Source organism: Pimephales promelas, chromosome 4 (assembly GCF_988280905.1).
Source record: "Pimephales promelas chromosome 4, fPimPro1.hap1.1, whole genome shotgun sequence".
Taxonomy (NCBI): domain Eukaryota; kingdom Metazoa; phylum Chordata; class Actinopteri; order Cypriniformes; family Leuciscidae; genus Pimephales; species Pimephales promelas.
The window spans coordinates 3,479,162-3,493,677 of record NC_142772.1 but is presented as its reverse complement, the minus strand read 5'-3'; the positions used below and the strand labels follow the sequence as shown (position 1 = coordinate 3,493,677).

General features: G+C 34.9%; 1 protein-coding gene across 2 annotated transcripts in view; it reads right to left on the bottom strand.

The window, feature by feature from the left end:
* The window catches only part of dlg4a (discs large MAGUK scaffold protein 4a), a 146,417-nt gene that overhangs the window by 96,587 nt on the left and 35,314 nt on the right, over nt 1-14,516 (bottom strand). Inside the window, exon 1 of one of the 2 annotated variants that reach the window (XM_039662423.2) lies at nt 10,835-10,962. The exons of the other annotated variant lie outside the window; for it this stretch is intronic. Coding sequence (XP_039518357.1) covers nt 10,835-10,876 — 42 coding nt within the window. The 5' untranslated portion in view covers nt 10,877-10,962. Of the gene's footprint in view, nt 1-10,834; nt 10,963-14,516 lie in introns of those variants that run through there. 2 annotated transcript variants of the gene reach the window in all.

The window sequence follows — 14,516 nt, the reverse complement described above, 5'->3', positions numbered from 1 at the left end:
TGCTTCAGCATCACGTCTTCATGTCGGGTTCAGTCTTTGTCCACATCACAGACAATGCCATATCTCTGCAGTGCAGGCAAAGTGGAAAAACCCTAAAGCAACATTCTCCAAGTCAATTTTGTCACTCTCTAAACTGACTTGAATTATGTACAGTTGGTTTGGTCACATCATTAGAAATAAGTGTGAACAATTGTGTGTAAACGATGCCTTTTGCCTGTCTTTGTTGAGAGTTTTGAAACACAAGTGCATGACAGTGTGAAAATGACAGTGTTTTATGAGTGAGAATAAGTTTATAAAAAAGAGTTTTTTTAACTACCGGAACTTGTTTAATGTTTTACAGAAAGAGTGATTATTCGACTATTGATAATTTGGTTCAGAGAATGGGATTTAGTGTTTTATCGCTTTAAAACTGTAATGCGTCGCATGAGTGAACAGCGCCCTCTGGTGGCGGCCGCGCGCAGGGAACTGTCCATGGTTCTGAAGGCAAGTCTTCAGCGTGAGCGCGCACGCTATCATTCACAGTAAGGACAGCGTGAGCGAGTTGTTTTATTTATTCACTTATTTATTTATTTTAACCAAAAACTAAGTTACTTAGAGGGATTACTAAGCACTTGTGACAGGTTAGTCGCTCGCGTGGCGGCGCTAGAGATCCAGGTGAAAGCAGGATTGTGCATTCATCTCAGGAGCGACTGCGGCGCGAGACCGATGACGTCAGTGCACAACAGACCGCTTCACGGGGACATTGAACTGTTCATTTACACGTCCAACACACGCAACATGCTTACAAAGCCCTTCTTATCGACCCTGTATACAAGAAACAGCTTGTTACTGTTGTTCATAGATGAAGCTGATGCATCAAGTTCACACAGTGGCCTCAATGGTATTAGGAAGTATTAAACCATTCTAATGTCTGAATGTCATTGCATTAGATAATAAAGGGCTTTTTTTTTCAACTAGCATCTGGTCTCAGAAGGTGTTCAGGGTAATTACTCTTCACAATAACCTTCGGTAATATTTAACAACCACAAAGTATAGCCTTCTATTACATTAGCACACATTAACGTTAGCTGAATAAATGGTCTTGTTTGTGTGAAGAGGTTTAAGTCTGTGCATGTCTGTTGTGTTAATGTGTATCTTTCCACTAGAATACTCAGTTTCCATGGATATCGATATGTACTGTGCAATCATGTGAAGGCGGCAAAAAACAACTCAGTATGTAAAGCTTTAGGTGTAAGCAGCATAGATACGGTTGTGTAAAGTTCACACATTTGTACAGTATATGTAGCACAATTTTACTATTTTAATTATGTGTGTGTATATCTGTGTATTACAGTGCATTGTAAGATAGATCAAATCAGAGTTGTTGTTTTATCCTCTAACACTGTCTTGACTTTCAAAGGTGAAAATGTTTAACCATGTGCTTTATTTCAGTAAGTTGAGCTTTTATATAATAATATATGTAGGCTATTCCACACTGTAAAAATGAATATGCTTTGTCTAATCAAAAAAAAAATTGTGGCAACAGATTACAAGCAATATTATTAATTAAAGAAGGTATGTACTGTGCAATCAAGTGAAGGCTGCAAAAAAACAAACAAAAAAACTCAGTATGTAAAGCGGTGTAAGCAGCATAGATACACATTTGTACAGTATATGTAGCACACACTTGTTACAATGCATTGTAAGATAGATCAAATCAGAGTTGTTGTTTTATCCTCTAACACTGTCTTGACTTCAGATTTTGCTGGTTCAAAGGTGAAAATGTTTCATCTTTTAACCATGTGCTTTATTTCAGTAAGTTGAGCTTTTCTTTCATTGAAAATATGCACAAAAATCTAGCCCTTAAAGAAAAATAAAATAATATATGTAGGCTATTCCACAATTATTGGCACAGATTCTAATAAACAGAAATCTGACTTTAGAAAAATTAAATAAAAAATTTAAATTTTTATTAAATTAAATAATAAAAAAAAAATAATAGTTGATTTATATCTAAAAAAAAAAAAGAAAAAAAAGAAAGAAATCTGACTTCAGTATATTCCCATTCATGTAATGTTTGTAAGTTCACCGTATGATCAGGAACACTTCATGACTTCCTGTTTGACTGGGATCTGAATATGAAGTGACACATAAAAATGATAAAAGTACATCATGCAACTTATGTTAATACGTTACTTCAACTCATTAAAATAATTTAAGCAATTTCAATGTGATCATTTTTTTAAAATTCAGTTTAATATGATTGAAGTTAAAATGAACTAAATGCAACTGAACTCAAGTTTTTAAGTTGAAATAGATTTTGTTATTTTAAAGTGTATGGGAAAGACCTGAGGATACAAAGATGTGTGACAAAAGGTCAGCACAGCACAGCACAAATCATGAAATAGTTATAGAATAATAGGAGTAGTTCACTTTTAAATAAAACATTTGCTGATAATTGACTCACCCCCATGTCATCCAAGATGTCCATGTCGCTCTTTCTTCAGTCGAAAAGAAATTAAGGTTTTTGATGAAAACATTCCAGGATTTTCTCCATATAATGGACTTCAATGGGAACCAAACGGTTCAAGGTCCAAAAGACAGTTTCAGTGCAAACTGTTCAAAGGGCTTTAAACAATTCCAAATGATGAATAAGGTTCTTATCAAGCGAAACGATCGCTCATTTTAAAAAAAGATAACAAAGTTTAAGTTTTATAAGCTCAAATGCTCACCTTGCTCTGTTCTGTGATGCTTGTTCGTGACTCTCCTGTTCGAACTCGTTCATCAAAACGAACAAATCTTTTTCGTGTCATTTGGTTCAATTAAGCGAATGAAATGAACGAATTGACTCAGGAAAAGATTTGTTCATTTTGATGAACGAGTTCGAACAGGAAAGTCATGAACAAGCATCACAGAACAGAGCAAGGCGAGCATTTGAGCTTATAAAACTTAAACTTTGTTTTCTTTTTTTTTTTAACTGAGCGTTCGTTTCGCTTGATAAGACCCTTATTCATCGTCTGGAATCGTTTAAAGCCCTTTGGACAGTTTGCAGTTTGCACTGAAAGTGTCTTTTGGACCTTGAACCGTTTGGTTCCCATTAAAGTCCATTAATCCTGGAATGTTTTCATCAAAAACCTTAATTTCTTTTCGACTGAAGAAAAAAAGACATGGACATCTTGGATGACATGGGGGTGAGTAAATTATCAGGAAAAGTTTTTTTTTTAAAGTGAACTACAACCTAAATTACACTCAAATGACTTTAAAAATGAGTGGAATCTTGTGTAAACTTAAAAAAGTTGAACAATTAGCTAAAGCAATGTTGTTATTGATGATTATTTTATTTTACAGTGTTTAGGATAATAGTTGAATTGTTGGAATACTCATTTCCACAATCTGGGCAATAATTAAGAAGTTTAGATCAACTGGAAGAGGACGTGTGTCTAAACTAACCCCATATACTGCGGAGGATGAGTCGCCAAACTAAGCTAACAAAAGTTGGAGAATTGCGGATGCTAGTTGCGTCTTGGGGTGAGAAAGTCTCCAGATCTCACCTATATAAGCACAGTATGTCTGGGAAGGTGTCTCACAGCATCTCACGCACCTCCAGCTTTCCGGAGGACAGGGTTTATGCTCAAATGAGACCAAAATAAAAACATGTTTGAAAACCGTTTAGAAAAAAAAAACGTGTAGAAAAGCACTGTGACGTATGATGGAGGATCCTTAATGTTCTTGTTATGGATTCACAGTCTCATAAACTCTATCAATCTACACCCGACTGCCCTTAAACTGGGCTCTGAATCCTCCAGCTTTTTTTTACTTTAATTAAAGGTTTGATTTTTGTTACTGCAAAAACATTATAATGTGGAATAACTGTATATTTACATGCTACCACTTATCAAGTGCAAAAAATGTGATTTATATGGCGTGCAATATCAATATTTATATGCTGCTGCTGTCAAACTCTTCTTCTTAATGCACGTTTTTATTATATTTTTATGAGACAGTGGAACGGGATTTCGTTCATATGTGCAGTTGAATGACTATAAAAAGCTATCTACATATCTATTGTTAATAAATAAAAGAGTTAAAGGAGAAATTTCAAAAACAATTTTTTTGCTCATATTTACCAAGGATGCTAATATTTGTGGAGCCCACTGTAAATATATTACATATCAATTGTTTTGCTTCTTCTCCCACAATGCATTGCAGAAAGACAGAGTACTCTGCAGCTGGCAGTTCATATATATCCCATCCAACTAAAAGAGTGGAGAAAGGGGGACTCCTTCCTTAGCCTGGAAAGCGTTGCCATGGTAACATCTGCAGGGGCGGGGATTCCCTATGGTAAGTCAGTTGGCACACTGTGTATATGTGTGTATGTGCAGCGAGTGTGTGTTTATGAGATCTCACAAAAATACACCAGATAGTAATCGAACAGCTAAATCTACAGACAAGCTATCAGATATAATCTCCGTATTTAAATAAGTTAGTCTAATGTATAAACACCGGGAGCAGGATTCAGTATGAAAACAAACTGCTAAAATATTAATTAAAAGCATATTCTTAGAAAAATACATGCTACAAATATCTGATAGTTTTTATATAGGTGGTTGCTGCAGGAAATGTGCAACACTTACAACATGAAAGACCAATAAAGCAGCATAAAGGATGATTTATGCAAGAGTCAAACACATAGACTTGAAAATACACATGAAAATACTCTACACACTTCTACACTGCCTTACGTCTTAAAAATTTCACTCTTTTGTATTTATTAATTCATTAACACATACGTTTGTGGTTGGTAATTTTTGAATGTTTGTGAAAGAAGTCTCTTCTGCTCAACAACACTCTTAGAAGAAAGGGTTCTATATAGAACCATAAAAGGTTCTATCAGCGCTACGTATTTGGAACCCCTAAAAGGTTCTATACACTCTTAAAAAAGGGGTTCCTCTGGGTTCTATATAGAACCCTGGGGTTCCATACTTGGCCAATAGAACCTTTTACCAAAAAAATAAAAATGGTTCTATATAGAACCATTTTGGAGTTCCATATATGAAGCGGGGGATGGAACCATTTCTTCTAAGAGTGAAGGCTTATCAAAAATACAGTAAAACAGTGTAAATTATTGTTATAATTAGTAAATTGAACTTGAATATACAGTAAGTTAAAATGTAATTTATTTTTGTGATCAAAGCTGAACATTACTCCAGTCTTCAGTGTCACATGATCCTTTAGAAATCACTCTAATATGATGATTTTCTGCTCAAGAAACATTTCTGATTATATATGTTGAAAAGAGTTGTGCTGTTTCATGTTATTCAGGATATTTATTCAGGATTCTTCCATTAAAAGAAAGTTCAAAAGAACAGCATTTATTTTTTGTAACTGTAAAAATTTATTTTTATGTAAGTTTAATGCATCTTTTTTGAATAAAAGTATTAAAAAAATCTTACTCACCCTATATTATTTGTTTACTCACCTACTTTTGATAGTTTTTCAACTTTATGTTAATAGATTCATAAAGCAGAAAGTCTCATTACGGATAGGAGGCATAATCATCAATAACCTTGCAAAGTTGTCACAAATTTTCTGGGTCAAGGTTTTGCTAGTTAAGCGTGACCCCATTATCTCCTTCTGAGATATCGTAACTACAACACACTGTGAAAAGTGATAACCTGCAATTGTTAATAAAACAATATAGGTTAGTTCAGTTATGTTAAATAATATTTTTAACTTGATTTATGTTTTTTTAAAGCATAACATTTTACATAAATTGCTAATATTTCATTTTAGCATCGTATTTTTCTTTTTTCCTTTAACTGCACGCCCAGCAGCCTAACATTGTTATCTAAAAAAATCGAATAAATTCAAAATAAACTTAACTTTGGTTACACCATAGAATGTCATTTTTATGTATTTACACGATGTTGTAATGAACACATGCCTTGTTTTCTGATGTATTCAGACAGCATTCAATGCAGACAGCAGCACACATGCACCGAAAGTATAATTGTATATCAATAGTCAGTGGCACTGTCTGAAGTGCTGTCTGAAGTGCTGTCAATAATACCACAAACCATTTTATCCAATACAGATAATAATATTATATGCTTATATAATAATATAATATATACTTTAATAATAATACTTCAAAGGTGCAGTATGTAATATTGAGATCTGGCGGTTGAAATGGGTTCTCCTATACGCCCACTCCTCCTCAGGCTCCCTCAGATTAAGGACACACAACAGGACTGACAATGAAAGGCGACAAGCCTTAAAGGAGAACTCCGGCGCAAAATGAACCCAAAATGAACACATTGGTACCTAGTCGACCGTTATCTGAGATTTGTTTTCATGATAATCGAATGTAAACAGTTTTATGTCTAAAAACTGTTTAGCGTATAACGCTAGTATATAGGGCACAGAGTAATGAAAAATAAAAATCGCTAGTTTATACCATAACAAGGCTCAAAATAGCCCCACACAGTAACATAATGAGGGTCCATACATGCAAACCGAAGCATTGAGAACTTTGTAAGTGTGCAGACCGTTTAATAAGAAGATACTTCATAAAGACAGTCCACTTGTGTCAACCCTGTGACCCTCAGACACAAGGTTTTGCAAGGACGCGTCCCCATGACTAACTGCTGTGTCCCTCAGAAGGAAACCATGTAAATGTCACCCTGAGAAACAACTGTTTCCAAGTAGAGCTAAACCAATATAAAATATGAATACTTTCATTCTCTCAGACATTTCTATCAATTGACCCTTCGCAGGGAGTTTGACTGACAGGCGATCTGACCAATCATAATCCGCCATCCGCCATTTTTGTCCGACAAAGCAGTCAGGAGAGATAGTAAATTATCATTGGAGGATTTGAACTTGAAAAACGGTGCGTGCTGACATCTATCCGTGGTTAAAACAACATTCCTTCTGATGTTCATTCATGTTTATCTGATGTTATAAATTAACAAGGAAGAGATGATCGGTTCACGAGCAGCTTTAACTGAGGCTCTACAGTGATCTGTCAGACACATTAAAGAGCCATAAAATGGTATTTATCAGGGCTGGGTAATAAATATCGATTTCTCGATATTAATCGATTCTCATTTTTACGAACCGATATCGATTCTTAAATCTCAAGAATCGATTAGTCATCCTGTTTCATTTGAATGAATGGGACATTGTATCGCGGCTGCTCGCAATAATCTTTGTCCTTTGATACTATTGATATAATGAAACAAAGTCTCAATTTTCAAATTACGTCCATTTTCTTTAGAAATTCAAAAACATAAATAACGTTTTGGCGCTGTGGCGTGAGATCGCTCTGGCGCAGCTCAAGAGAAGCAGCAGCACTGATCTCTCTTCCAGTCACAGCGCCAAATAAACATGAATGAGCATCTTAAAGTGTGTTAAAAGATAGAGTACAACTTATCGAAATCCGTATCATGTCACATTGATTCGCTCAATCAGCGTTTCAACCGTGCGAAGACGTCAGTTAAACAGCTTGTAATCAATGTCATGTATCGTCATATTTACCTCAGAAAACCCACATAAATTCATTAGTCAGTTAGAAAAAATAACTCTAGAGCAAAATATACACACAATATTACATATGCATTATAATCTTAATGTTCTTCGATATTTAATGCATATTTGAATAAATCTGGCAAGTTTTAATGACAGCCACCATTTAAAAGTTTATATTTCATATAATCTTCTTATTATAAAACTAAATAAAAGTGTAATTTAAGTGTTTGTATAGCCACAAAACAGTTAATTATTACCTTCATATTAGGCTAATGAAGTCTATAGGCTACAACTACACCCATAGTTTAAGAGATTTGATTCCCTTGAGAAAAATGGCCATTTATTGTAACTGATATCCAAAATAATCGATATTGAATCGAATCGAATCATAATTGAAATCGAATCGAATTGCAAGCTTGTGAATCGAAATCGAATCGAATTGTGAAATTTGTCTCAATACCCAGCCCTAGAATCTATTGTTTAAATTTCTTTCAAAAATGACCAAATTTGAAAGTTGAGACTTTGTTTCATATCAAAAGTAAGCTGGCCTGTCCTGTCTGTCCAGCGCAGTCTCAGTTATATGACGTCTTGGGACGTCTTTTGACCATACGTCAACATCCGCCGTTTTAGGGTACCCTTAAACGTCGGTTAGATGACGTTATCGGATCCTAACCCTACCCCAGACCTAAACCTACCCCGTCACCTAACCGACGTTAAAGGTAAAGCGCCAGTTATATGACGGCCCGGGATCGTTATGTAACCGACGTTTAAGGGTACCCTAAAAAGTCGGATGTTGACGTATGGTCAAAAGACGTCCCAAGACGTCAGTTATATGACTTCTTGGGATGAGACTGTGTTATTTTCACTGTGTGAGAACATGTGTGGCGTGAGAGAGGCGTGGCTTGTCAGACATAGCAACAGTAACTAAAGGGGGCGGGTCTTTGCAGTCAATTCTACAACACTTTCTTCACACCCCACTGAATGATCAGTTCACAACCAACCAACTCTGCTCCAAAAACCTCGCCAGCATTTTAGGACGTCACATACACACACTTCATCATATGCAGGCCCATAACCTGTAGACAACCCCCAATAAACAGATATGGCCAAATTGCACCAAATATTTGATATATTTACCAGTGTTTTTAGGATTCAAACATTTTTGTGCTCAGCAGTCCAATACACTCACTCATCAATGTCAAAATCATTGCGATGACCAATCAAATCGAAGAAGGCAGGCTTTACAGTTCACAGAAGCCAAGCATGAATTCCAGTGCGACACTATTGGGCCAGTTGTTCAAAACATTTAATCTGGATCAAAATCCCATTTTTTCCTATCCAGGATCAGGTAATCCATCTTACTTTTATGCCGGTTTTTCAAAGCAACATTGGACTGGATCACCCTGATCCAGATACACGGTTTTCAAGATTACCAGTGCTCTAAATGGGACAACATATCACAATGTGGGCTCCCAGCAATGTAAAGAGCCAACATGGGGTCACTGTAAGTCTTCCTTATTTTGAGACAAAACGCAAATGGGGACGAACATTTTTATTTTATTTTTACTTTACTATACTGAATAGCTTAATTGTTAGCCTGTCTACTTTATCACTGTTACAACGGTTACACAAGTCAAGTGCAAAATATAAATAAAACACTAAATGATACAAATTTGACCAATTTTAAAGTTTTACTACATTTTCTTCCTGAAATCCACCTTGAAATCCAACCCCCTGTTGGGATCAGGATCATCCTGTTTTTTTTTTTTGGATCAAAGTTATCCAAATCCAACACAAACTGAAGGTTTGATCCAGATTAAAACTAGGATTGGATTCCCTGATCTAATCTGATTTCAGATTCCTTCTTTCCCTTTTGAACAACCCATTTTCAAGATTTGATCCAATCCGATAACCAAAATCCGATCAGCTTTCCTTTGAACAACTGGCCCTAAATAACAATGAAAGACTGCAAGGTAAGAATTACAATAGAAATGTTAAAGGACTGTCTAGTGATGCCAACAGTTCGACGTTTTTGTCACATTTTGCAGTTATGGATTAAAAACAGCCAATATCATTTTACGTGACACAGGCGAGACAAGAAACTAATTTTCTGCATATTAGGCATAAAAAAAATATGTGAATGTCTGCATTATTTATTTTGCAGTAAAATATTAGTTCTTTTACGACTATTTGTTTCTTTTTCTTTATTCTCCTCAAATTATTGAATGTTTCACGTGACCTTAAACAAGGTAGAGTTTGTGCTTAACTGTTTGTGTATTGCATCGTTAGCTTAGCAACATGCTAATTGTGATTCGTGTCTCTCGTGTACTTTTCTATTTTGTGTTAGTGCTCCAAATCCATCACTTACTGCATGATGTTTAGTTTTAGTTAACTGGAAGAGAAAGACTAGCCTCACCATACTGGTTAAAACGACTATTCTGGATTCGACCAGCTGAGCCTGCGTAAACCAGCCTGAAAAAGCATGGAAAATCCCAGCACATGAGATACTTTAACACAAGCTGGAGGCTGAATGTACAATTTAAGGGTAGGCATCTGACCTTTAACCTTCAGTCCTCTGTATTGCCGACGCACTTTCTCTCTCCCTCTCTCTCTCTGTGTTTTTACAGCATTGTGCAGTAATAAGGAGGCCAATGAATATTATATGCCCACATTAGCGATGCAATTTTTTCAGAAGAAATGACCAGGGGGTAGAAAGCTTTACAGCTTGATGGATATCAAGTCAACATGCCAAACGGACGCTTTTGCCCCTCAGCTCTTCAGCTGCCACGCTCACACATTTCTGTCAATTCAGCAAACTGTGTTGACATTAGAACCAAAATCAGTGTATTTATTTTAACAGACGTATCTTACCACACATTCACACACAAAACACACACCCAGTTCACTTCCAGTCACGCATGAGAGCGAGAAATAAGACAGACGCAGACATTTAGGCTGTCGAGAACACAAATAAACAAAATGATGTCCAGTAATCTTTAAATGTCTGCAAGCCAAAGGATTCAAAGAGCAACAAATTGCTCATTGCTCATTGCAAACAGCTCATCCTAGACTCGTTCTGCTTCATGTGCTTCTTTTGTCTCACATATAAGTATCACACATGTGTATCCACACATACACACGTGTAAGCAGCCATGCTCCTTCTGTGTCAACAGGCGCTCACACATGCATCACACCATAAATCAAGAGCCAGTTAGTCACACACACACACTGTAGATCCACGCAGTGAATATATAAACAACACGCAACAGCAGCCCTGCACCATACAGACAGAAAACAAGACGTTCGGAAGGAAAAATGTACGTACCACACATGAGCAGAGCAGAGGAAGCTTAGCACGAGCCCTCATCAGCCACAAACAACCGACCAAAATACCCGCAATGAGGGGAAAAGAGGGATGAAAAGTGAGGGAAAGATAAGAGCCTGGACAAGTGGGGGAGAGAGAGTTGGTGGAGGTCTAGGAACACAAAGAAACCTGGCAGACTGTTCCACCTCTGAGTCACTAAACAGGTTTGTGACAGAGAGAAAAAGGAGAGAGGGTGGGAGAGATGAGAGGAGGGATATAAGAGACGATCTCACCTACGCGTTCTGGAAGATTTCCCCATCATAAATGTGCTTTACACACGCTTAAAAATGACGCTTCTTCACAGCAGAGAACCCCCGAGTTGGCCAAATGGAGATTAAAAGTTTAAAATGATTCATTAAAAGTTACATTTATCAGACTGATCTAATGAAATTGCGTGTGTATGACAGGCCAATTCGTATTTCCATTTTTGGCGTGCTATCAACACGCATAATCGCTTTTCAGTGAACGCCGTTGACTTAACGTTACATTACTTTATATATAAATATATGACCTAACCTACTCGTCACTGGGGTTAATACTAGGGATGCACCGATATGACAATTTTGGCCGATACCGATAACCGATAATTCTCATATTTAAAAACCGATAACCGATATATTGGCCGATAAATCGAAATCCACATTTGTAGAAAATTTTTGAGAGCCTGATTATAAAAAGTCTCCTCATTAAAAGCCAAGATACAAACACAAATATGATGTTCTTATTTTAATGTTGTGTAGCCGATATGACAGACATTTTGCACTTTAACTGGATTTTCCTTTTTTAAAGTGATTTCAATCGTATTTCAAGCAATTTAAAAGCATCATGTTGAACAGTGCGCATCTAAAGTGCCTCAGCTGAAGGATATACTGTAATACATTATTTATCAGCTTTTAGATATCAGCTAAATGCTCTTGTTGAGCCGATATCGATAACATTAAAAATGATGATATATCGGCCGATATCGATAATGTGGCCGATATATCGTGCATCCCTAGTTAATACCATTTATGAGTCTTCCCTTGCCATCCTAGGAAAAAAAATATCACTCCCCAGATGTAAATCTAAATTTTGCTTTGTTTTGCTCTGACATTTAACGGCGTAGACATACACACATACACGCGGATAGCTCAAAATGTATATAGATAACACGCCACTTGATTTGAAAGTGGCGTGTATGTTTACGCAAAAGTCATGATGTCATGTTGCATTTATTCAAGTTAATAGATTCTTTAAAGACCCCATAAAATCAAATCATTGGATTTTTGTGATGTTCAGTTTATTAGCTAGTGAGGTCATCTTTTCATTTATTTAAAGTGCATTTTTATGTTGGTCATAAAGAAAATGATGGTTTGGTTTAGTTTTTTTGTTTAGTTTGTCACTAAAAACAGTCCCCATTGAAAGAATTAAAATAAACCATTTTGTTTAAATAGTATTTTCTGTGCAGAACACATACACATTTTTTATGTTAGTACATAACACAAATATGATGCATATTTTAAAAAGACTTCACAATAAACATTAGGGTATTTCAAAATTATCTTTATTTTAAGTACGTAAACTAAATGAAACATTGACTATAACAGAATATTTTTATAATATATATATATATATATATATATATATATACTGTAAAAAAATATTTTCATGATTTGTAATCACAACATTATTTCTTTTGTCAAATCAACTTAAATAATTTATGTAGTTCAGATAACATAATATTTTAAGTTTCTGATGATTAAATCAATCACCTTCATTGGATTAACTAAATTTTTCCATTTCAATGAACTTAAATTTTTAAGGCAGCCAGGTTACTTCGTTTTTTTAAGTTAAACCAACAATATATTTTACAGTGTATATATATATACTGAATTATATATATATATATATATATATATATATATATATATATATATATATATATATATATATAATTTTCCATTTCAATGAACTTAAATTTTTAAGGCAGCCAGGTTACTTCGTTTTTTTAAGTTAAACCAACAATATATTTTACAGTGTATATATATATACTGAATTATATATATATATATATATATATATATATATATATATATATATATATATAATTTTCCATTTCAATGAACTTAAATTTTTAAGGCAGCCAGGTTACTTCGTTTTTTAAGTTAAACCAACAATATTTTTTTACAGTGTGTATATATATATATATATATATATATTATATAGCTATTAACTTTTGTTTATAGTGAAATTAATTTGTAAAAAGCAAAAAAATAATATACATGAAGTAACTTTTTTATATTTTTGATTAATTTTAAATCAAATCTCGCCCTTTCTATAAATGAGCTGGTGGATTAAAGCAAGTTAAGGAAATAAAGATTTCACTGAAGTATCAAATGCTTGTAGTTTTCTTATCTTTGTAAATTTCTAATATGCTTTGACTCGAGTCCTTCATTATTATTATAATTAATAGACATTTTACTTTTCCACTCATACAGTATTCATTCTGTCTTAGATTGCACACATGCTGATCTGTTTCACTCTGGAATATGCTGTTGACGTGTTATGTTGTTTTCTGTACAGTGTATTGTGCTATAGTGCTGGTTTGATTGTTCTGTTTAGATGTACGTTTAGATTTAGGCTTTGTAAAGTTTAAACAGTGTTGTTGTTTATGTTGTAATTGTTACTGGTAACTCGACAGGCTGGTCATATGACAACATCCAATCCACTCCATGTGGAATAAAAACCTTTTTTTACGTGATTCATATGAGGTTTACTGTATTTCTCAAAAGTGCTGTTTATTTATTAGTGTGTAAAACATTGCTAATTAGTGCACGGTAACTGTAGTTTAAAGTCCAATTATCACTATAAACATTGCTTAATAGCATGCATATTACTATGATTTGGGCTGTTTATTAGTACAGATAAAGCACATTAATGTTATTATTCTTATTCTGCATGACTTTATTCTACATCCCTTAATCCTACATAATACCTAAACTTATTAATGAGTAGTAATTAGGAGTTTATTAAGGCTAAAGTCAGTTAATAGTTAGTGAACAATGAGAATTGGAGCCTAAATTACAGTGTGACCGAGTGCACATATAGGCCTAATGCAAACATTGCAATAGCTTTTCATGTGAACGAAAACTATCCCTAAAACTGTTGGAAAGGGCTTAATCTGTAGAAATCATAGAACACTACAGCTCTGTTGAAGACATTGTGTCAATGGCCAATGGCTGACCTTTTCATCTGAACATGTCCAATTATACAGTTCTGGAAAGAGATGTAGTTAGTTATTCATCTCAGGAATATATAGTTTCCTCCTGTATTGCCTAAAATAATGTATATGTTATGTTACTGGCAGCTTGTAGGACTGATATATTACATGAAAACGGCGAGACGCTGCTACAATCGGTCAGTGAAAAGTGACAAGGATATTTGTAAGACAAAAAAATGTACATGCGAATGATTTACATGAGCATTAATGCATGCAAACAGACAAACTATTTTCATATTAAAATAAGCAACTCATTAACATGTTTCAAGGGATGTAGTTTTTGCGCTATGTACTTTCTGGACAATTGATGGAAACAAAACCGACTTCTTTCAGCATACATGTGTGTGTGTGTGTGTGTGTGTGTGTGTGTGTGTCTAATGATGC